The following is a 26,477-nucleotide window of genomic DNA, read 5'->3' as shown; positions in this document are numbered from 1 at the left end:
GCTATTTTAAAAGATTTTGAAATAACTGCTATGGACCTATTTAAAGACCTTTCAAACACCTCCTCCAACCTCAAAACGTATTTGTAGCAAAATTCTATTCTAACCTCTATCAGCTTAACCAATTATATTTGGTTGCGACTAAACAAAATAGACCCTCTGCTGACTTTTTTTTGATAACCCTTTCGCGACATTTTTAATCAACGCGAGCTCAGCTCATGAAATTGTTTTATAATTTTCGATTTATTTGTTTTTTTTTTTTTTTTTTTTTGTATTTTTGTATTTGTTTTTCTTTTTTGCTGATCTATTCCAATCGCCGTTTTGTATTTCTGTTTTTTTTTTTTTATTTTTTTTTTTTTTTTTTATTGACAAACATCAAAAGACAATAAATAGATCAAACTAATTAAAAAACACTTAGAAAATACATTTGCCGCAAGCAAAATCAGTGCATAAATCTTTCAATATGACAATCAGCGAGAAGAGTTTCCTTATTTATTTATTTATTTTTTTTTTTTTTTAATGAATTTTTCAAGATTTATATGCGAGCTTTTTTCAAGTTAATTGAAAACGCTATGGACAAAATAGTTTTGGGCAGCGCAAATGATGAGCTCTACAAATTATATTGTTCACACCCAATGAATTGATTTGCATAACAGAACATTTTTAATAAATTCTAGAAAAATACAAGAAAAACAAATGATACAGAAAAAGAATCTGCGAAATGTGTGTTCTTAACTTTACGGCCCGAAAACATGATCCTAGGCATCTGGTTTTATCGTATCAGATGTGCGCACACACATGGTTTGAAGGGGTCTCAAGAACAAATCTCAGTTTTATGAGCGGGATTAGTTTAACGCTCACACACACAGACACACACACACACACGTATAGTACTTTTTTGAGTTGGTAGCAAAATGTTCCATAAAACTGTCAAGATTTTTGAAGTGAGAACATGAGAAACTTGAGAGCTCGTCGCGCATTATCACAACTTTAATGAGCTCCAATAGCGAAACGTAAGAAACAACAACAGCAACACCAAGAAGTATAAGAGGAAGCAAAGGCAGCAGCAACAGCAATAGCAACAGCAACAGAAGCAGCAGCATTGGCTAAAAAAAGTTGTTTCTTTTCAACACGTTGTGCCTGTGCTTGGGCTCTCTTTGGCTGGGGCGAAACGAACGAAAAATGCTAACGAAACGAAAATGCAAAATGTCAATGTCCTCCACTGTACAGTTCAGCGCCACAATTGCGTCGCAGTTTTTCGTAGCAGCTCCAAAAGCAGCGCCAGCCAAGAAACGTTCTTGTTCTCGTTGCGCGCGGAACGTTGTGGCAATTGGAACACGCGCGCGCGACCGCTTGGCTCGCCAAAGCGTACGTAACAGAAAAGAAGGAAAAAAAAAAAAACGTAAGCCAAAGGCGTCGCGTGGAGTGAGTAAACCGATTGGAGTTGCTGTTGAGCGTGTGTGTGCGTGTGTGTGTATGTTAGTGAGAGCGCGCAACGTCTGTGCGCTGTGCTTGCGTGTAAGTGCAAGTGCGTGTATGTGTGTGTGTGTGCGTGTATGTGTGTGTGTGTGTGCGTGTATGTGTGTGTGTGTGCGTGTGTGTTTAGTTTTTATACTACGTCAAGTTAAAAAGTTTCTTGAGATCCCCAACAAATGCCATAAATCCACAGCAAATACAAATAATGTCGTTTGGCATTGCGGTTGCTGCTCTCCTTGTTGCTGTTGTTGCTGTAGTTGTTGTTCTCTTATTATTGGCTTTTGCATTGGCCGAGCAAGTTTTTTAATAAGCGCCATTGTGGCTAACAGCAGAGCAAATGAGCGCGCCAAAGAAAGGAATCAAATATATGACTTCTTCGTTGCCAATAATTTAGTGAAAAACGGAAATGCCAAATTCGATTTATTGCTTGATAGCAAACCATGGACATGGCGAAAATATGGGTAGATGTTAACTACGTTTTAACAAATTGGTAACAAATGTTGCCCAACTAGTTCCAAAAGCGTGTTCTCAAAATGTGACTGAATTAACTGTAAAGAATGTGCCAGATATGCAGGTATATGTATGCATATGTCTGTATACAGCATGTATGCCAGACATATCAAACTGTCAAACTGTCAAATACAATTATCTTAACCAACTTGGCTATTTTACTGAGAATATGTTTCAGCCATTTGACAGAGGCGAAGGCACGCAATTATAGGAATTAGCGTACTTTAAAATAAACATTACAAAATTTAAGTGATATACGCATTTTTAATTCTGTGAGAATATTTTATATATATATATTTTTTTTTTAATATTTTACTGTTAAAAATAATAATAATATACATATATATATATATTTTATTTTTTTTTTCTTCTTCTTTTTTTATAAAAAATATTTGAACTTTAAAAATTTATTCAAATATTCTTTTATGCGAGTTAAAAATATATTTTCTATTTTTTTTCTTTAAGTACCATAAATAATAATATATATCCATTAAAGCTAATGTTAAAAGCTACCTAATCATTTTAATGTGTCCTACATTGCTTTTCAAATTGTTTATATTTTTATGAAGCTTAACAAATATGAAGTTAAATAAAATTTGTTATTAGCTTTTTTATACACTAATATATAAATAAATATTTGTTAATTACTTACACTAACTTTTGCTCATAATTATCAAATGAATTGCATTAAATACATACCTGCAAAGAGAAGAAAGAAAATTTGTAAATTAATTACAAGTGTGAAACAATAAATGCATCATTAAAATTAAATGCTATTTAAAAGAAAATACAAATATAATATTTCTCAGAGCTATACGTGTAGCTTTATACAAAAAAAAAAAAAAAAAAAAATAACTGAAAAAAAAACACAGAAACAGCTAAGAAAATATAAAAAGCGAAACTCTCTGAACAAAGAGAAACCAACAAATGGCCAGACCAATCTTCTTTTTGTTGTTATATGACATTGTAATTGTTGTTGTTGATGTTTTGGTCTGTCGTCAGCTCTACACGTGTAATCAAACACAATAAGCCATAAAAAATTATCGTAAAGCGAGGCGCTGCATAAAAAGCTAATAGAAAAAAAAAAGGAAAGAGAAGGGGAAAACAGAGGCCAAGGCGTGGAAAATTGTAAAATTTCTATATGCATACATATTTTTAGAAATATAATGCGAAAATGAGTGAAAATGGCAAACAGCTTTGCCAGCAGCAACAAAAGCACAAGGCAAAAGGTGAGACCCGAAAATCCTTTGGCACACGCAGACGAGGACGAGACGAAGAAGCGGGAGGAAGACAACAGGCGACGGCGGCAAGTGGCATAAATTAAGGCTCCGGCTCAACATGTTGTATACGAAACCAATACACAACAACAGCAACAGCAACAACAACATCGATAACAAAATCTACAAGTGTTGACACATTGCACAGTGGGCCAAAGCATAGTAAACAGTTGAGCAAAAGCTAAATTAGCTGAAAACAAAGTTTGACGCATAATTATGAGATATAAATATTTAGATTTCTTAAATAAATATATTAAATTCTACTAAATACAGAATTTAATATATTTATTTTAAAATAAAAATGGTTTATTTATATTTTTTATATAATTCATATTTGAATTTATATAAAATTTTTTGTAGTATGTCATAAATCAATCAATTGAATAATATTCTGTTGATTTTTTATTTTAATATAAATTAATTCTTTTAATTTTATTTAAATAAAAATAAATATTTTTTAAACATTTATATTTCATAATTATATTTTATTTTCTAATATTTATTTTTTATTTATTGTGAATAGTAGTAATTATGTATATTATTAATTATATTCAAAAATATATTTTCAGCTAAAACTAAAAAACGACACAGGAAACTTCAGAGAGAGAGAGAGAGATAGAGAGAGAAACAGCTATACTTAGATTGCCTCTCATTTTCAATTCACCTCTCTCACTGCCTCTTGCCCCACTGTGCAAATTGCGTGGGCACTGTGGCTGTGTCAATTTGATGATGTCCTTGCTTTGGCTTCGCACTCGCCGCACTTGTTTGTCCCGCAATGTTGCCATGAGATCGTGGTACACAAAAGCAGCCGCCCCAGCCAGCCTCGCGCCCACCAGCCGCACCACCCACTCCTCGATTGCCCCTCGCTTAGGCGTCTATCAACAACAAGTGAAGGAGACAGGCTCCTCGTAGTTAGCATATTTTACAGTGCGTGCCATTTCCAGTGAAACATGATGTTTTGCTAATGCGACAGATTTACACGCCGCTTTCCATTTGATTTGCTAGTTTATTTACAGGCGATTTTCAACACGTTCCCAGCACCCACACTATGGCCGTGGAATACTTTGCCATAGAGTCACCCTTGAGACCAACTTTAAGCCAAGTAATTATTAAAGTTTGCACCAGGTCGAAGCCACACCCAACAAAAGAAACGAATACAAATTTGTCTGGCATGCAAAACTTCGTGGCAGAAGTTTCGCGGAATCAACTCGGCCATAATTAGTGGCTAGGTATACAGAGATATTGTATATACACACATATGTGGTCAAGCTACACCTAGGTATAGATATAGATATATTCGAGTGTGTGGGTTCATTTCTTGGACAAGGAAAACCCAAAATGTACCCAAACAAAGAACCGCGATAGGACTTCAAGAAACAAAGGCTAAATTGCACACAGTGAGTTGACTATGTAAATGCGTCGTAATATTTGAGTAATAAAATTTGATGATTCAGAGAATGCGGACTTTTTATGCGTCGTTAATTAGAAAGCGAGAAATGAAACAGAAAAAAAGTTCAAAGGAAGCGTTTCAGGAAATATTGTTGCAAATAAAGGAAAATTGCAAAAATGTAAAATGGTAATTATTTCACAACATATTACAAATCATACAAAATTTATCAAATGAAAAAGAATGAATGAATATATACAATTTTGAAATTTTTGCATATATAAATATTAAAAATAAAAATTATGATGATGATGATCTATAAAGAATTTAATGATAAATTAATTATTCTTAAAACCCAAAATTAAAAAAAAAAAAAAAAAAAAATATCAAACATCAAATTTAAGTTTCATTATAGAATTCAATTTCCTTTTACACGAATAAACATTCTTGTAAAAAGAAATTTAATTTTAAAGCTTTTAAAATTAAAAAAAAAAAAAATAAATAAATAAATTATAATTATGCAAAAAAAAAAATTTTTTTTTAATTTTAAAATCTTACATTTAAAACTGTAAAGGACAAAGGAATTTTGAAGTTAACTTTTATTAAAAATTCATAGGTTTTAAATGTCATTTTGCAATATTTAATATTTTCTTCTTTTAATATTAATTTAGTAATTTTTTTAAATTAATTTGAATTTGTTTTATTTTAAATAAATTATTTGATTATTTGATATAAATATAAAAATATGTTATGTTAATGTCTATAATTTCAAAATATGCTATTAAAATAAATATCTTAACATTGACATTCGTATATATAATATAAAATAAAATACAAAAAAATACAAAATATTTGCATGCGAATAGCAAACATTTTGACGCATAAATTTGTATATTTAAAAATATATTTTTTGCATTTAGTTGCGTTTATTGTTCTCGTTGTTGTTGGGGAAAAGCTTTTATGTGAGATTCCGGCTGGCATTCCGGGCATTCAACTTGTTTAGCGCGTCATGGCGTAATCGGAGAACTTGCAAATAAAATATAAATTTGTTGGAAATATGTTATGACGTCATAATAGCAATTAGTGAAGTTCATTGTCTCTGCTGTGCAGTTTAGTGCACTTAAATTAACAAAATATAATAAAAAGAGAAGAAGAAGAAGAAAATATCACGAAATGTATTTTGCTCGCATTCAACAGATACAAATACGAATGGCAAGCGCTCTGCTTTGGTTGGCAACACCTACCACAGCTATAGCTACAGCTACAGATACAGATACAGATACAGATAATGAATTATTAGCGAGAGGGCAAAAGTATCTGCCGGATATTAGCGCAAAACAAACAACCAAAGCGACAACATGTGTCGCGTCATGGAGATACGCGCACAGGAGACACTCGCTATGGACGGACAACTACCCGAGTTCGCCAGAACTCATCAGCAGAGGGTGAGTGTGTGTGTGTGTATGTATGTGTGTGTGTGGGTGGAAGGGGTGCTTAAGGGGCGTGTCTGCAGCTCTCTTGTGAATCACAGCGCCTGCTGCTACGGCTACTTCTGCTTCTGCTGCTGCTGCTGCTCCTCTTACTACAGTGCTTCACTCTTTCATTTGTTTTGCTGCTCTTAATGTTGCATGGCAAATTTAATTTCTAAATTGCAGCTGTTGTCGTCATCAGCAGCAACAGCAGCAGCGCCTCTGCTCATTTTGTTCGGCGTCTGTCGTAATCTTTCCAATAGAATCATAAATCATACAAAAAGTCATTTCATAAAAAAAAGAGAAAAAATATATATGCTGTCAAGTCAGATAACAAGAAGAAGAGAAGAAGAGGCGTGGTGGTGCACAAATGTCTCGTAATTCTCAACAATGTAAAATCAATTATTATGTATAAAGTTCTAAGAAAAAATATATAAAGTCTATAAGAAATAAATAATAAAGTCAATTTTAGTTTATATATAATATAACAATAAAATAATAATAAAAAAAAAGACTGCCTGAAGGCTTTTGTGGATCTGGCTTCAAATTTTTTTTATCTAGAATTAATTCAACAATTTAACAATTAAATAAATAAATAAATATAAATAAGAGTTTCAATTAGACAAGCTCAAATAAATATTTCAAATCGATTTTCTGCAGATTTAATTATTTTTTATTTTATTATTATTATTTTTTTTTTTTTTTTTTTTTTTTTTTTTTTTTGAGTTATTATAGTTTTCTATATTCTTCCTTTTAGGAAATGCAACTAAAGCAGCCAGAAAGAATTATTAAAATATAATAACTCTCGCACTTTATTATTGTAAATATGAATGATTTTCAAGATTTTTTCATTTAATGTTAATATTATTATTAAATTAATATTAAAAAAAAAATTTGTATAATTTACAAAGGTAGTAAGTTGAATATTTTTACAAAGAAATAAAAATGCTATTCTACTTAAAATAATTTTCTTTTTGCCTTATTTAGATTGCCTTCAATTGATTAAAATAATTAAAATTGAATAATTTTTATTTATATTTAAAGGATTACATTTTGTCATTTTAATAATATTTTTACATTTCTTTGTCTATTCTAATAATTTTTTTTAACATTTCTTTGTCAAATTCTTGAAAATGAAATACTTGATTTCTGTAATAAAGAAATTTAATTGAAAATGAAATTTCTTTGTCTCATATGTGCATTATATATTTTCAACATATACATTACCAAAACTATATATATATATTCGATTTCTTACTGCATTTCAAGCAAGAAATTGAATAGCCAGGCAAACAAACAAAGAAAGTAAATCAACTGACTCACACTTGCTGGCAATGCACATATAATGCGAATGTATCTTACAGATACAATATACATATACATACGTGCTTCAGTCGTATGGCGAGCTACCAATTACACATATAAGCAGACAGGACTGCACCTATGCTTTATGGCTGGCCCGAATTGCATGTTTAATTGCAATAAAAACAAGCACGACCACGCCCACGCCCACTCTGGGCGCTCAGCCCTCGTCGAAAGAAAAGCGCTGCAGGCAAAGCACACACACACACAAAGAGAGTCGGAGGCGAACCATTTTCATTAAATTTTCGCACAAAACTGAAAGATACAAAACAGCTGCAGCACAACAGTGAAACAGTGCAACAGTGAGTGCGTCGTATGCAGCGAGGAAAATTGAAAATGAAAATGGCAGCAGGCGAAAAATGAAGCAGAGTGAAATACATATGCAGCGAGTGGGCAGGGCAAGGCGGGGACCAGGCACGTCGCGGAGAGGGTGGGGGGATGGAAGCAAACAAATGTACAAAAGTTGGGCAGCTGGACTGGAGCCGGAGAATGCGACTGTAACGGAGACCACATGCTGTTTAATAATAATAACAATAACACGAGCAAGAAGAAGAGGAAGTTGCAGTGGAGGAAGCACAAGCAATTTGGCAATGAATGCCACGCCCAACAAGCGCAGCAAACTTCGGACAGCATGACTAGCAGATATGCTGTAACAAGTCAATCAAGCAATACGATTTCTTTTTAATATTTTAACTGAATAATAGAAGTAACTTAATATTATTAATTGATTTAAATATTTAAAGCTAAATCAATTAACTTGTATCATTATTTATTTAATTTTATTTACTTTTTTTTTAAATGTATATTTATATAATTTTAATATATGTTATATTCGTTTGTTAATCTTTTTAATTTCATTTATTATTTTTTATTTTACCTATAACATATTTTTTACAGTTTTAAAATTATTATTATTATTATTCTATAAAATAAATTCTTTTTATCGTTTTCTTTTATATTTATCACATATTTTACTTTATATATTATGTTTATCTTTTATATTGTAGTCGGTTATGTTATTTATTCGTTTTTATCATAATTTTGTGTTACATTTAACTTTTGGAACTTTTGTGAATTATGAACAAAATTAGAATTTAAAAGTAATTCTTGAATTTCATATATATATTTTCATAATATCAATATCTTTTGTCTCAACATTTTTGAAATTCTGTTTAAATGACTTGTCAATTTATGAAAACTTTGATCCACAAAAAACCCAAATTCCAATTGCTCAACGCCCAAAAGCAATACAATTCAATTGTATTTCAATTCAAAGCCCATGATATTTAAGTTTCTCACTTGAGCATTTGATTAATTGAATTTTAATTACAGGGTATGCACACCAACAGAAGTGCATAAGCCACGGCTTGGCTCATGACATGTTAAAGGCCAATAAATAACCCGCCTAGTTTAATGCAGTTTTAATGAGGCACAGCTCTTTAATAAAAACTACAAAATCAAAAACAAAAAGCGAACTTGCAAAAAATACGGTTATTATTCGTTTAATTTTTTCTTTAGCGGAAATTGCTGTAATTAACATAAATGGTAAAAGAACAAAACAAGCAACCAATTATAGCAATTATAAAAACTATGGTTAAACTGCAAAAAAAGGTTTTTTTTTTTTAATAGTCTTTTTGATTTTATTTTTATTTGTTTTATTTTTTTTTTTTTGTAAATAGGTTCAATTAATTTTTTGTTTTAATTTTAATTATTGAATGACTTGAAAAACCTTAAAATTGTATGTGAATCATGCTCGCTTCAATCGTTCGGTTTAGTTCCGAAGCCATTGGCAATCGATCGATCGATCATTGGCTTGCGGTTTCATTTAGTAAGGCCGTGTTAATTACTGAACATTCTGAATAAGTTTTTTTTAAGTGTAAGCGATTGAAGGAATAAAAATGTAAGAAATGTAAATATATATTTTTCAGGAAAAACTATGAAATAAGGAAGAAACGCCATTAAATGAAAATGAAACAGTTATTTAAGTTTGTCTAATGTTGAATTCAATAATTATATTCGCAATACTCTGATTAATTTAATTGATAATTAAACACTTAAGAGTTGTTTAAAGCATATGAAATATAAAATGCATTTACACATTATAAATGTAAAAAATATTTATAAAAGCTATAAGTATAGAAATAGAAAATATAAATAAAAACATATATTTATACCAAAAAATATATAAAGAAATTTCAGGTGAGTTTTGAGTCAAGCAAACTAAAAAAGTAATTTTTTTTAATTTTTGATTTTTAATATCAAATGATTTTTATTATTTCAGAAACTGTGCGCATATATACATATGTATATTTATTTGTTTTCCACCATATGCAGCATGCATTAAATTAAAAAAAAAAAAAACACATGAAAGAAAAATAAAAAGGAAAATTCAAAACAAATAAATAAAACTAATACTTAAAATGTACAGCACGAGAATGAGCCATAATTCAGCATTGTTTCTGCCATTTCGTTCTGACAGAAAAGACACAAAATGAATTATTGAAATATTTACTTTTAGCTGGGCAATTGCTGCGGCGGGGCTGAATAGTGAGATGTCGTCAGTCAGGCCGTTTGCAAGGATGGCAAATATTTATTTAATAATAATTTATGGAGCAATAAAAAGTCATTGTTGCAGTTGTTAATTTAATTGATGGCCTGTTACTAATTGTCGGTGAAACGTTTTACATAATTAAGCCAACCAAATGCTCGATATTATCGCCATATGCAAAACCAATTATATATATATATATAGGTGAAAGCTTAGTTATAATAAATATGAATCAAGCTGTGCCTATTTTATTATTATTAAACATTTATATATTTGTTTTCTATATATATACATATATGCAATATAATGAAATTTTACGAATATATATTGTGAACAGAACTCAAACTGAAGCTGATGCATACCGAAAAGTCTGGAGACGGCAGCCGATGAGACATGAATCGAAACGACAGATGAGCTGATGGACCAGACACACAGCTCTTATATACATTGAGTCCCATATATATATATATATACACACACTCACTTATGTACACATGTGTATATACGACTGGTATGCATCATTGTGCCAGATATTTCTTAGCTTTTATTACGCATGGACCCCCAGACAAAAGCAAGCGAGAAGTCGAGTTCTGTAAAGAATGTGCAGCAGCAGCAGCAGCAGCAGCACACATACAACACTGCGAGCATGACCTACCCCAAGGCAAAAATTATTATTTTATTTTACTTTATACGATTTTTATTATTATTATTTTTTATTTTTTTTATTTTGTTGGTCTGCCTGACTAGCTGACTGGCTGGCTGGCTGGCTGGCTGGCAAAAGGCATATTTGCCTTTGGTGTTATTACATACACCGAAATGAAGCAGTAAAATTATATACGCATGCTGAATCCTCAGCTTTTTTGTTCCCTTCTCGCTGCCCTCATCACACACTCGCTCACTTGCTCGCTTGCTTTCATTGTTTCAAACTGCAAAGGCAATAAATGAGTAATATGGCATTAAGACAAAGTTTTGCTTGCACAATGCCCGCACACAGATCGCCCAGGGCCCGCAGGCCATTGATTATATTTGCCATGCACTCAAATTCTACGTATGGCCATAGCAGACATTCTAGCCACATTTCTGTGGCCGAAATGAAACCACAAACTATGACTACAATTGGCTAGAAATATGAGAATAAAGTATATGAGTAAAATTCTTGTTTATAAGTCTAACGAGTAAAGCGAAAAATTAGCATATGAATAGTAAAATTTGTGTGTTTTTTAATTATTGTTTTAAAAAGAGAATAACATTAATTATGCTAAGTAGTTTATATCTGAAGCAGAACAGTATGCCCTTAATGAGCTCCTATCTCAAGATTAACTAATTGATTAACATCTTAATTCAGTATAAGCAAACTACTAGCTCTGGAGGATAAATATTTATATATACATATCTGTATATATAAAATAAAAATAAGAATTTTTTCGAAGTATATGGAAGTTTGTAAATTAAATAGCTAAAGTTTAAAAAAAAATTGTTTAAATGTTTAAATTGAGAAATGATTATTCTATGCATTTTCGTCTAATAGAATTTCAAATATATTTTTATTATTATTTTATTACAATTTAGTCACTTTATTTTTATTATATTTATATTTTATATTATATTCATATATATTATATTATATTTTTTTTTTCAAATTAATATTTTTTTATTGGTTTCAAGATTTATAATATTTATATTTTTGTTTTTGTATTGTATATTATTTTAAGCAACATACTTTAATAGTCATAATATTTTTTTGATATAAATAATAATTTATTTATATATTATAATTCAATTAATTTAAATCAAATGTACAACAAAATAGCTTTAAAAAATATTACCATAAAAACGTAAATTTATTTTAATATGATTCAATTCGAAGCCGAAGCATAAAAACATTGACTTTTCCGTAAATATTTCCCATTTTCCATCAAAATTAAAATAGAGCATGCTCAAGCCGACATACAAATCCTTAGATAACATTAACCATCCAAACGTACCGAACGAAACATAGCAATAAACTAAACTCCAAAATGATTTGCAATTAATGTTAGACAATTATGAGTGTGACATATATTGTATATAAGTATGAATGCATGTATGTATGTAGATGCTGAGCAATCACAAACCCCAGCATTAAACACACCATTGAAACTCGGCTACCGTTCAGTACACGCAACTGTGATAAAGACTCATAGTGCACACGCATCGCGTATTGCAATGCAGCGCCGTTAAACATAATTTGTCATTACTTTTAATGCCGTCACATATCTATGAATTTATCAAATAATCAGACCGTGTCTAATGCCCAGCAATGATACTGCAAATGAGCAAAAAAAAACAAACAATAAAATAATAATAATAATAATAAATAAAACAAGCAAACCTAAAACAAATACAAAACTTGGTCATAAAACACCCGAGGAAAACTGAAAGCTATTTGCTGCTAGTACTTGCAGAAAGATATACAAAAAGCATAAAAAAGACAAAGGCATTAAATTACAAGTGGCTAATGTTGCCAGCCAGGCAGTCAGCCCACCCTGAAACGGCAACCCGACTATTCGCTATATACGTACATACTATATACACTCGTGTATATGTATGTATATAAAAGTTGGCATAGTCGCTGCCCAAAACCCCGTGCTTGTCTAAACTTGATTTCAAAGTTAAACCAACCTTAACCAACATTTATAGACATCAAACGTTGCAAAAACTATGCGGCGTAAAGAAGCAAACGCGGCGCAGCTACAAAAATTAAAGCCGTCAAAAAAAAAGAAGCAATGAAAAAAAAAAACAACAACAAAAATAGCAAAGATTTTTTGGTATCTCGTTTTCATTTCTGTATTTTTTTTTTTTTTTGGCTTTTGGTTTTAAACTTGATTTGCAAAAATTTACGTTGAAGGTGAAGTCTTGTTATTGAGGCAGGCAGGCAGGCAGGCAGGCAGGCAGGCAAGCAGTCCGGCAGGCAACTGGCAAAATGTTGAGTACACGACGCCAAGTAATGAAAGATGAAGCCCCAGAGCAGTTGATGGGTAATTAGGCAACTTTTTGAGGTTGTAATGAATAAATGGGAAACAGAGTGCCGAAACGAGCATCACAAAAGCAAGAAAGAGCTGCCACAAAGACCTTGAAGTTGGGGCAGCGGGAACATTGTTGGAGGGTGGCGAAACAGAACCTTTTATTAATAAAAAGATGTAAAAAAGGGCGAGAGCGAGAGTAAGGTTCAACTACAGCTCAGAGCAGCAGTAAAAGCAACAAGAGTGCCTTCTAGCCGAGGTGCTGAAATAAATAATAGATAAATCAAAAAGAATAAAGCTACGACTCTACTATAGAGTATAATCAAGTCTACGTCTGCTTTATAAGCTAGTCGTCTGAGCTCATTGTAAATGTAACATGCGGTTTGACATGTTGATTTTAAATATTTAAAAATTACATAATTTCACATATAAGTTTTGCGCTCATATTCTTAAGTACATTGTAAATTTACGATGCACTTTAACATTTTCTTAAATCCTGAGATGAGATATTTACATAGTGCTAATCACAAAACCAAATCTTAACAAAGGTCGATTGCTTTGAGATTTTTGTATGAAGTACATTGCAAATATAAAATGCAGTTTGACATTTTGAAAAATACTGATATATGGAAACTTTGCAATATAAAATGGGAATGTGTTAATTATAATATACAAATTTCAAGTCAACTCAAGAAATACTTTGACATGTTGTACAACTAAGCATATAAGACATTGAAACTTTCCTTTAATTAATACAACAATACATAAATATTTTTATTATCGAATTATAATCTTTATTAATAAATAAATAAAAAAAAAATTAAAAAAAAAATATATATATATATATATAATATATATATATATATATTTTTTTTTTTATAAATGAAAATATAATATAATAGAAAAATTTATAATATAATCAATTTATTAAGTATGAAAAATATTTATAAGTTTATAGTGCTTAAGGCAAAAATTCGCAAAAATATATGAAAATATATATATATGAAAATATATATGTATATATGAAAATATATTATACTCTTTTATTTTAAGGTGCATATAGGCAATTAAATTAATCAATTTTTTACCATAACTTCAGGCCAAAGTCCAGCCCATTGCAGCTCTTGTTGAGTCGTACTTATTTAAGATTCATGTGCTTAGCCCATTTAGTCCTATTCGAAATGCTTTCGAAACGGCTCTGTCAACACGACTACAGAGTGTTGACCGGTAAACGGTCTACATAAATATTTGATAATTGCAACAACGGCAATTTCCAATGAATAATGCAAATCACTATAAAAAGACAAACAGTGTAAACTGAACAACAAATGTGAACACCCCTAAAATGCAATATGAATGCCAAAAAACGCCTCGCGTTTAAATGGGGCAATCGCTAATAGTTAATGACTTATTCGCACTGGCCCAATAAATGTGGGAAATGTAACAAATGCCATTGGCCCTTACATAAGACTCTTGGAGCAGCTCTAACCATGTTATCTAACCAGCCAAACTCTACTCCAGAGCGGCGCGTGGGTCTATTGTGGTTGCCTGCGGCCTGTGGGTAATTAGAAGACGTCTTGTCTTGCATTTTCTCTGACTTGCGTCTGGTCAATGTCTGCGACTGCATCAGCTGCTCAGGTTCGCATTACAAAAATTGTTTGACAGAAGAGTGAAACAGAGTGAATATAATAAATAAATAAAGAGAAATACTAGAATGAGTTTCGCTAACGGTAAATGATGTTAATTGTGAACTCGACGTATAAATACCTCGTAGCTCTAGCTAAAATTTTGAAAAAACAGTCTCTACATTTCAAAATATCAATAGAGCGTAAGAGAGAAGAAGCTTACTGAAGTAGAATTGAATTTTCATATTTATTTATCGATGTAATAAGTCGAGAGTTTTCTTTAAGTTTATATCAAATATAGGACAAAAGAAGTCTCTATTATAGAATAAATAATAATTCATTTATCGATGTCGAATATATATAGTATAAATCTATCCATATATATCTTTATAGTATACATCTAATAATCTAATCATATCATCCTAAAGCTAATTCAGTTTAAGGATTTTTTTTCTTCTAATTTTTGGAGTTTCTATCGATAAATATCGATATAGCTCTTGATAAGAAGTATATAGTCAGATCTTTATAGAATAACTGCCTTTCAATATTGATTTGAGTTGTTTTTACTGCTTAAAGAAAAAAACATTTTTACTTTAACTGAATTTATAATAGCTATTTTCGATATATATCGAAAACAAATATACAAATTATAAGCCCATAGCTGCATGAACTAAATATCATAGCACATCATCACAAAATTCAAGCAGTTTGGCTAAATGTAATTATCATGTAATTAATATTTCGGCATTCGAATTCAATTGATATGCTAAAGAAAGATAATCATAATAATAAATATAATAAGCATTATCACTTAGACGGATTATATATCAAATTTTGTTTGTGATAAACAACACACGCCAGTTCATCTCCTCAGTTGGCGCGTTGTTGCTGTGGGTGATTGACATATTGAGTCATGTGTTGTAGTAAAAGTCGTAGGCGCATTAGGTCTATGGCATGTATTTTATCTATATATTTATAAATACATATACATATATGCATATATATATGTGGGTAAATACAATGAACTGGTAGGCGTTCAAAAAGCTGTCTGCTATGCTTAAGCAAAGCTTCAAATTAATTTATGGAAGTATCTTTACATAATATCGACATAAGATGAGTTAAATTAGACATTACTGACATATTTGAATGACTGAAATATTTGAAAACATAACAAAATAGAGAAAATATTGACAAGTTTTAGTAAACATACGAAATAGAGAAATTACATATTTTGTATTTCAAAAACTTAATACCATATCATAAATATCCCTTCCCTGATAAATCATAGAAAAGTCTTGGAATAACCAAAGAAAAGCACAATTCATATAGAAATATAGATTGGATAAGAGACATTTTTCCCCATGTGAAAAACTTAGAACTTTCGACACATGACATTGGAGTCTTCAACTTTTGCTATAATACAAAAAGCTTGCCACGCCCATTTGGTTTGCCAACTTTATCTGCTCTAAGCAACTATCATACATATATTGAAAGCAATTTGCAATGCATACAGCAACCGCATGAAGTGTGTGTGTGTGTAATAACAGAGAGCTGAAAATGAAAATGATTTTTCTTTTCTCTAAATAGAAAACCCGAAACGTAGCGCGAAACTGCAATTGCGCTGTCTGCATATAAATTATGCAGTGGGAGAGCTAACCCCAGCAACAACGTAATAGTCAAAGTCTAGCAGAGAAATGCGTTCTGATAAGGAGATAAAAATAAAATGCAATAATTTTATTCTTATTTTTCGCCCAAGTACAGCGCTTCTGCATTAGTGGCTGTGGCTACAGTTGGGGAACGCGTGGTCAGGGGTTTCTAACAAAGCAGAGTCATAAAAAAAAGTTTTTTGTGTGCTGTAAATGTGGCTGAATGAGTGAGTGAGTGTGTATGTGTGTATGTATGTATATATATCTATCTGTGTGCTTGTGTGAGGCGTCAACGCGACGGGCACATTGGAATTTTCATCAAAGTTTTTTCGCAGTTCAAAAAGAGCAGCTTAAGGCGCCTAGAAGCGAGCTACATATCTGTCTCTCTCTCTCTCTCCCTCTTTCTCTTTCCCTCTATATAGATGGCAGCTATAGCAGTTGACAACATTTGATTGATGCTGCCGCCTTCCACTTGACCACGCCCCAGAGCGCACCAATTAGGGTGCACTTAAAATTCAACTTGAACAATAAGCGACAGAGAAATGAAATAAATAACAAGCCATATTCATAGGCATTGATTCTTATGTAAGCGGCTTATATTTTTTTCCGTTATTTTTTTTTTTTTGCTTTCTGGAAAACTGATTTCGTTTGGTTGCTAAGCTCGTGTGGGCGTTGTTTGCCGTTTCTCTAGATGCTGCTGCTTGTTATTACTTCAAAAATTAGATGAAATTTGCAAACGTAGCTGGGCCCAAATGGAAAATATGTGTTTGCCGGCACTTAGAAACAAAATTATAGATGATATCCTCTGCTTATACTTATCTCTCTCTCTCTCTCTCTCTCTTTTGCTCCTCTCTTGCCTTTCGGTAAGTCGTGCACGAGTGGTATCTTAAATGCTGCAAGCCACAATTTCAAATTGATAATACACAAAATAATAATAAAGGAAGGCAAAATAAAAGATTAAGCTAGCCTGCAGCGCCCAACGCAAATTGTTTTGGGAAGCGTGAACAGTCAATTGTTTTGGGCTATTGGAAATTTGAATTTCAAATGGCAAAGCAGCTTGTGGGTTAATCTAGAACAAGATGTGGGTGCATAGCGGGTAAAACTGCAATCAATAAATTCGAAACTTGATTATATCAGGCTGCTGTAGTTGGAAATTAATAGGGACTTCCAAGCTTCGGCTGTTTTCTACTATAATACTGGGAGAGTATTTTGGAAATATGTAATTTCAATATTACGTTCAGACTAGTTTCAGGTATGCTATCTGATATATCTGACTGAGAGAATCCAAGTAGAATGCTAATTATTATATCTCCCATATTTGGACACTTCTGTTTTCATGGGAGTACTAGGGCGGCTGAGCAGAAAATATTTTGTTTACAATTTATAACGAATTTCAAGATAAATAAATAAATAAATAATTTACATTCAATTTATATTTATTTATTATTCTCGTATTACTATTTCATTTATTTATTTATTTATTGTTACAAAGAATTAATTCTAAATAACAAGTTTTAAGCCAGAGCAACGAAAGCCTTCAGGCAGATTTCATTTATCATTTTAGTATCATTAACTAAAATGATTTTTTTTTCCAATATTTTTTTTCTTATGAAAAAACAAATACTTTTTTAAATTTAATTAATTTATTTTTATTTAATTAATTAATTTGGTTAGTTTAATTAATTTTTTTTAAATTAATATTTTTTTACTTTTCTTATTTTTATTATTTTTTCTTTATATTAATTTATTTTATCTTATTTTACTTATTTATTTATTTTTCAATTTTATTTATTTATTTATTTTTTTTTTTTTGCAAAGCAGTGACTACTAAAAAATCGTGAAATTCTTATATGTTTTACATGTGATAGTTGCAATCCCAATATTTTGATTCTAGCAAATGTCTAGCACGCATCCTGAACTCTGTTTTGGTATCAAAAGATCGTCCCTTGGGTTTTCAATTAGACTTTGATAAAGATACTAAGCATGCCGTATGCCAATACTTCTAAACGGCTTTAGCTGCCAAAAGAACTAACTGCAAAAATAATATTTGCCAAACTCAATCGATTAAGTTGTTAAGCTTTGCATTTAGCAAGTTTTTAGCCGCAATTAGACAGAATGTTATTAAAGCCGCAAAACAGTTGCGAGAAGTCCGGCTATAAAAGTAACTAAAAGCGCCAAAAAGTCAAGTAACAAGTCGAACTTTTAGCTTCAGTAGTTAAAAGTTTTGAACACTGTTGTTGCTGCTCGATTTGACAACGCCAACAACACCAACAGCAACAATAACGAAATAGCAATTAAATTGCTTTTTGCTTTTAGCTTTTCGCTTTTGTTGTAGGCTCAGTTCAAGAGGCGCGCAATTAAAATGAGAAACTTTATTCATATAGTCGACGTCGACGTTGTTGGCCACACTAATTGCAATTGACAAAAGTGAAAGTGGGAGAGCAAAGCATTCCATAAATAAATAGATTTATATGAGCTACTAAATTAAATTGAATAAACATACATATATATACATGTATGTATATATTTATAACAATGTTATTACGTGGGTGCAACAAAGCTTCAGCTTGTTTTGCCATTGATAAAGATGCGCAAACAAAACTAGGTTTTCATTTACTTTTTCTCTAAATCTTCTTTTCATTTTTTTTTTTGTTTTTGTTTTTGTTGGCCGCACAAAGCTTTTGGTTTGTCTACAGTTGATGAGTAATTTGCAGGCATTTTTCTATGCCAAGTTGGCTTTTTTTTTTTAGCCGTTAGTTTTGCCTCTGAAATAGTTTCGGTTTCGTTTTCAGTTTCAGTTTCAGTTTTTCAACTTGCCATGAAATATGAAACAACTTTATTTCATTGTCAGTGGGTCTATGCGGTTGGAAAAACCGGCTAAGCTGGAGCTGGGCCCGAAAAAAAAACAGCCTAGCGCGCTAGAAATAAAAAACAACAAAAAAAGTGGTAACGAAACGAAACCAAACGAAAGTGAAAGTAGGCCAAACTCATCAGCGTGGCCAAGAGAGGCTTCACTGTGCTGCTGCTGCTGTGTGTGTGTGTCTGTGTGTGTGTGTGTGTGTGCGTGAGTGTGAGTGTGAATGTGTTTTGTAGGCCTAAATCCAAAAACCGTTTGTACTCGTAACTCTATCTGTAACGTCCATCCCACTCCAACAACGTGGCCCTCTCGCTTTTTCGCGCATAGATTGAAACCTCGCGCTTTAGCTTTAGCGTCTTTCGTTTTCATTTCACTTTCGTTTTCTGTTGCCGCATCAAAGAAAAGTGAAAATGATGCAGTGAAAATGTTGTACAGACGTTGCGTTGATTTAGTCATTAAATGCTGTTGCCAGCTCGCCTGCAACTGGGAAAGTGGCATAAAATTTGAATGGATTTCATATATACTACATATACACAGTCTAAATTGAGTGGAACGTTAGTTTTGCATATTTACATAACTATAAATCTGTCTATTTATGTATGTACGGATAGCTTGTAGTTTTCATTCATTTACTCTAAGACTTTAGTTAATCTGTTTCAAATTTTCAAAAGCTTCAAATTTAACCAAAATATTTTTATTTATTTACTCGCTTCAAACCAAAAATAAGTTCGATTTTAATGCACTCAATCAATCACATGATTTAGTTATTTTTATCTATTTAAAATAGCTCCCACGCTGACAGTAAACCCATAAATGCCCATCTAAATATATAAAGACACGCGCATTTGGTGCAAATCAAATCATAAAAAATCGCCACAAATTTCCACTCGTCGCTCAGTTTAACCGATATATAAAAAAGTCATAAAATCAATTTCAATCAAAAAGACGAAAAACAAAAAACACAGCAAAATAACAGCGAGAAACAAATAAGCGAAACGCCAAATGCCAAAACATACTTGAGAAATTATGAGCGGCAATAGAAATATGCCGAAGTATGCCACAAAAAGCCAAGAAAAAAGCAGAAATGAAGCAAATTGGAAGCTATAAATCAAAGACCAAATATGCGCAAAAATATTTGAGAATAAGTAAGAGTAAGCTCCGATAGGGAGTGCCCAACTAAGAGATGCTCTAACCAATGCTCTCAATTATCATTGCGAATGATATTGTTAAACAATTCAATATATATTATTGATAATATTTACTCACGCCGTGATGATTATTATTATCTTGATGATCAACATGATCAACATTTTAAAGATGATCATTTACAATGCTGATGATAATGAGTAATATTACCATATTTACTCATCATCATAATGAATATTAACATCTAAGTTTCAATTAGAATAAGAATAATGAGGAACATAATTATCAAGCATAATAATGATGAGTAATATTACCATATCTACTCATCATCATAAGGAATATTATTATTTGAGTTTCAATTATAATAATAATCATGAGGAATATAGACTTCAAAGATGATGATGAATAATAATAATATTTACAATGATGATGATGATAATTAATATTATAATTTGCAATGATGACGATTAACATTTTTGAATGAGAATAACTATTATTATTCTCAGGATTATCATTCTCTGAATCATTGTTATTGGCATTAACAATTGATGAGTTATATTAACGTTTACATTATTGGTAAATAGTATTAGTATTCTCAAGTCTATCATGCTCAAAGGCATCCAAGCAATTACTATTATCGTTATTATTATTAAAATCAATTATTATTATTTTCTTGAACATTACTACTACCTTTATTATTATTATAAACAGACAATTGATATTTTTCTGAAACTAAGCAATAACTCAAGAACTTTTTCCGAGTGAATTATCGTTTGCTCCATAATAAAATTGTATTTTGTATGAAGCCATATTAATTTAAAGATCGTATTTATTGGTTTTCTCCAAGTTGGTTTATTATCGACCAGAATAACTTAATGATCATATATGGAAGTTTTTGTTGTTGTCTTGATAATGAAGTTAATTTTTTTATTATTATTTTTACAAGGCCATAGTTAAATGTCTTAGGACTAGCTAACTCAATTTAGTGTATCCCCTTGAGCTATGTTTATATATTTTATGACTACGCATTTGCCTTCTTCTTCCTCCGCAGCTTGTTACACAAATTGTCGGAAAACAACTCCACCCTTGAGCATTTTGCATGTGTTTTAGGGTATCCTCAGATTGAGTCACAGACAATGCACTGAATCTCCACGTTGCCACTCTCTTCCTCCTTTTTCTTCGCGCTTGCTCATTCTCTATCATTCTCTCACTCTCTCTCTCTCGCTAAATTCGATGGCAAGGTGTCGTAGACTTTGCGTGACCTGACGTCGCCATCGCCGTTGCCAACGGCCAGTTAAGTGGAAGATACATTTATATTTGGCGTATTTCGTTTAGTTTGTCGCTACATTTGTATCTCTATGCGCGTGTGCACACACATATGTGTGTGTGTGTGCGAAACACATTGACAGAGTGAAGAACGTGCAATTAATGATTGCTGATTTTGAGGCGTGATGTCGCAATATTCAATGAGCTTCTAATGACTCGCACATGAGCCCATATATCGTCTGCCACTTCACATTTCTTTTTTCGTGCCTGTCTGCATATACAGTTAGGTTTTTGCCTATACATATTGTATTTTGTATTTCGCTTTGTCTAAGTCTAGACCAGGTAAGTCTACAGCTATAGCTACAGCTACAGCAGCTGCTACTTAATTACGACGCTGAGCAACGTTTACCATGTGATGTCGTGCGTTTTCTCCAGTGCTTTAAGAATGTTGACGAATTCGCATCGGAATTTCTTAACAAATAACAAATTGAAGAAGGCTCGAAATTAGCCAAAAGGCATTTCGAAAATATGCCAGAAATTTGGTGTGTCAAATACAACGTACAATTTAGATAATTATCAATTTTGAATAAGAAATCATTAAAAATTTTGGTTTTGTGTTTTTACGTTAGAAGCGGTCAACAGATAATCAAATGTGAAGACTTTGTCAATGTCTTAAGCATTTAGGCTTGTTCAAGTTTTATTTTATTACATATATTTAAAATAATTTATTATATTTAAAATTAAAAATTTTTTTTTTAATTTTTTTATTATTTTGTATGTTTTGAAAAATATTCAAATCTCCTGTTCAATATATGTTCCCTATTTTATTTAAACTTTTCCACCATATTTAATTATTTCTGCCCCAAGCGACAACACAAATCTTGCCCAAGCCAATTGGTTGGCTTGCAACATCTGTCATTTGTGACTTCAACTTAACAGCTCAGTCATCTTAATGGCACTCGTTTTTCTTTATTTTATCTCAAGTTCTTTGTGCTCAAGTCTCATTTACTCCTGCTCAATTTTGTTTTCTTCTTTTTTTGTACACTTACCCTGCATTTTCGGCTGCAGCAATTGACATCTGTTGTTGGGGCTCATCTGTTAGCTGCAGCGTTAGATGTGCCCGTTGCTGTTGTTGTTGCTGCAATCGTTGTTGTTGTTGCTGCTCGTCGTTGATTTGATGTCTAACTGTGGGGGGCTACACATAAAAACGCGCTACCAAAACGTAAATGAAACACTGCAAAGAGAGAAACAAAAAACACATTTTTATTAACATTTTCCTACAGTTCTTTTTAATACTTTTATGACAATTTTTTGTTGCTTTTCTTAATTTTTTTTTTGTGTTTTTTTTAAATTATATTATTAAAAAAAAAACGCTGTTGTGCTTGACATAAGTTGCCACACTCGACAAAAACACGCGCGCACACACACACACACAAACACACTCTGGTCGCATTTTGCCCCGGGAAAACAAGAAAAACTGGCAAAAGCAAATGCCAGCTGGCCACTTGAAGACTCAAGTTACAAGAAACACTTAGGGTCGAGCCGTCTTCGACCCTGCCCCGCAACTCTTTCACATGGCCTACCCCAGCTCAGCCCATAGCACCCCTCTCCACCTCATACCCTACCAAGAGATGCCCAAAAAAAAAAAAAAAGAGGAAAAAACAAAACCGTATAAAACCAAGCGAAATTAGTAAAAGGCGCCAAGTGTGAATTTCTCTCTTTCTCGCTCTATGCAGAGGTTCGGGAGGGGCTCTCAGGTTCGTCGGGGGCAAACATTATGTTGGGGCCTTTGTGTGCTTGCCGCTGGCAAAGTGCAAGTTTTTCTTTTCGGCTAGCAAGGGCTAACGGTTTAAATCGCATGTGTCTAAGTGCTCCAAATACGCACAGTGGTAAGATAAAAATTTTATGATTTTGACATTCTCACAGAGCTACCAAATCTTAATTCGAATTAGATGTGTTTAGCCAAAAAGGTGAAGTTATATAAAACCGTTGAAATATGGACTAAGGCAAGGATATACTAAATGGGATTATAGAAAAAAACAAGCTGAGCTTTAGGTATCCTGCTTCGAGAAAAATCTGTCTGAAGGATAAACAAAGCGTAGAGATTAGATAGATGAGCAGCTTAGGCTTTTCTTTTGTATGACAGATTTGATTTATTTTTCTTAAGGAACATACCCAATATATATGTAAAAAAAAAAATCATATAATATATTAAAATGATATTAAATCAATATTGTGCTATGTATGTTATGTTATGCTATGTAAAAATAAGCGGATTTTTGGTACATATTATGTATTAATACTTTATTTATTTATTTATAGCTGCATTTCTCATATCATATTAAATGTGCTTATAATTCCTTTTTTTTTTATTTTTTTAAATGATATTTTTTTTTAAATATATTATTCTTGTTTATTTTTTTTTTTTAATAATATATTATTTTTAATTATTTAGTTTACTTTAATTTTAACACTAATGGTAAAAAATTGTTAATTTTATTCAAGATTTTAAAAGTATACTTATAATTATTAAATTCTATAAACAATTAAAACATACTTTACTATGAAATAGTAATGTATTAAATGTACTTTATCAATAAATAAAAAAAATATATATATAATTATAGAATAGTAAAAAATTTTCAATTACTCTTAAGAAATTTTCTTGCAGTATTTAATCAGCAGAATTACGAATGCTTAAGCCCATAGCCATATAGAGATCTCTTAATGTGCTCTGTGTATGCGTGAGGGTTTATATTGTGTGTGTGTTGATGTGCTTTGAGTTTGAGAAGCTGCTGTTGAGGCTTTTTCTTTATCTGCTTTGCTTGTCCTTTCCTCTCGTAAGCTCATCAGCTGTATAATCCGCATGTGAGACAACGCATTCAGCTGTCATATGTGTATCTGACTGAGTGTGTGTGTGTGTGTGTGTGTGAGTGTGCGAGAGAGTTATTTTTCCCTTGTTGCCAACGTGTCGTATACTCAATGCAGCCACCACCCAACAAAACAAAAAATTCTTCTTGTTATTTTCGTATTTATTTTTCATCTTTTTTTTATTTTGCTGCTGCATTCTTGGTGGCTTCATATATATTTTTTTCGCACACAAATGCAAAGAGAGAGAGAGAGATGGATAGAGTGCAAAAGAGGTGGAGAGAGTTGAGAGAATGCTTTATTGTATTTGCGCTTTAAATAAACAACAACATTTACTGCGAACACACTCACACACACACACACACACACACACACACACACACGCACAACAACTGCAACTGCATTGCATTTTACTGTTGTTTCAGTTTTGTTTTGTTTTCTCTTATTGTTTTTGCCTTTGGCTGTGTCGCCCTGCGCTCCCCCTTGGCACTCCCCCCCTATCACATTCCCTTTTGCCAACACTCCATCACCCAACTGTTCGCTCGTTGCTCGTTGCATTGCCCTGCCCCGGAGCAGCAAAACATGTTTTATATAATTTCCTGTACGCGTGGCACAAAAGCAGAAGCATAATCTCCATTGCTATCTCGGTCGGTTTCGATGTCCGCTGTCTCCCTCTAGCAAGTTGGGCATTCTTTTGTCATGTGTTTTTACTGATAATAATAATGCATTTGCTGCAGTTGCTGCTGTTACTGTTACTGTTGCTTCTCATTGTTTATAATTGTTGCTATTCGTTGCGTTTGGAGTGGGCGCCTTCAGATACATATTCTATACACATACATACATATGTATCTCATATCTGTCACATAAATATACATATATGTATGTTTATATATTTTCTTGTTCTGTGTAAATTGCATTTCTGATATTTTTCCTGGCTTTTGATTGATTAAAACAAAGCACAACAACAACAAGTGCATTGTTTTCATTCGTGTCTGAAAAGTTGTGAACAAAATATATAACCAACTCGCCATATATTATTTTTCCTTATGTGGCGGGCGTGGCAGTCAATGAGAAAACACGCAATTTGCAGCTTGGCTGCTCTGCAGAAAGATTATCAGTTGACAAGCGATAAACAAGTTGTTGCGAAAATACTAGATTTATTTACAGGAAAATGCGTTTCTTAGGGAGTTGAAGAAAAATTAATAATGATGAAAGGCTGCAAACATTTAACGGAATAATTTTAATTAAAACGGGGCTTAGAAGCAGTGGGCCTAATATGTATAAAACTAAATTGAATTTTTAATATCAAATTTATATACATTACCTTATTTATATTTATATATTTACATTACTACATTTATGTATAGAATGCTCAATTGCATTATTTTCATGAACACAATTGTATGCGTCATACACAAATACATATGTAAGCTTAGCCAGTCTAAAGCTCAACGCAGTTTGAGTGCAGTAATACAAATCAATTTACACTCACTCCCACGCACACACGCACACACACACACACACACACTCTCTCTCTCTCTCTCTCTCCCAGAGATGTCGAACTTACTTTTTTGTAAAACAGAACAGATTGCTTTACCTGTTAAATATATACCCACTGTGTTAACATACACGCACACACATACATACATAACTGTGAGTATTTTATAGACAACGCATACATCCCCAAGTCTCAATGCCCCAGCCTGCCCCCGTTTGGCTTGATCCTCACAAAACCAAGAAAACCAACTTTTGACACTAGCTCCCAGGCTCACCGTCGCTGCAATTGAGTGTAATTTTAATTTAATTAAAATCTAAGCACGTCTGCAAAATATAAGAAATACTATAATTACGTTTTCGACATGAGAATTTTCGCTGAAATCGCGCCACACTAAAGCGCAACAGCAACAACAAAAACTTCTTGCGTTTCTAAACGGTGATTTAGCCATTAAGCTAACGGTAAAATTTGCAGAATCTTGCGCGCAGACAAAGCCAGCAAAAGAAGCTTAAGTAGAAGTATTGCCAGTAATGTAGCAAGCGCAGT

The 26,477-nt window shown here is 32.2% G+C and overlaps 1 protein-coding gene across 2 annotated transcripts in view; it reads right to left on the bottom strand.

The window, feature by feature from the left end:
* The window catches only part of LOC6576602 (neurogenic protein mastermind), a 109,030-nt gene that overhangs the window by 60,458 nt on the left and 22,095 nt on the right, over positions 1-26,477 (bottom strand). For both annotated transcript variants that reach the window (XM_032729404.2, XM_032729405.2), the window contains exon 2: positions 22,618-22,802. In XM_032729404.2, coding sequence (XP_032585295.1) covers positions 22,618-22,646 — 29 coding nt within the window. In that variant the 5' untranslated portion in view covers positions 22,647-22,802. The remainder of the gene's footprint in view (positions 1-22,617; positions 22,803-26,477) is intronic.

Source organism: Drosophila mojavensis, unplaced genomic scaffold (genome assembly GCF_018153725.1).
Source record: "Drosophila mojavensis isolate 15081-1352.22 unplaced genomic scaffold, ASM1815372v1 contig_36, whole genome shotgun sequence".
NCBI lineage: Eukaryota > Metazoa > Arthropoda > Insecta > Diptera > Drosophilidae > Drosophila > Drosophila mojavensis.
This window is presented reverse-complemented; position numbering and strand designations above follow the sequence as displayed.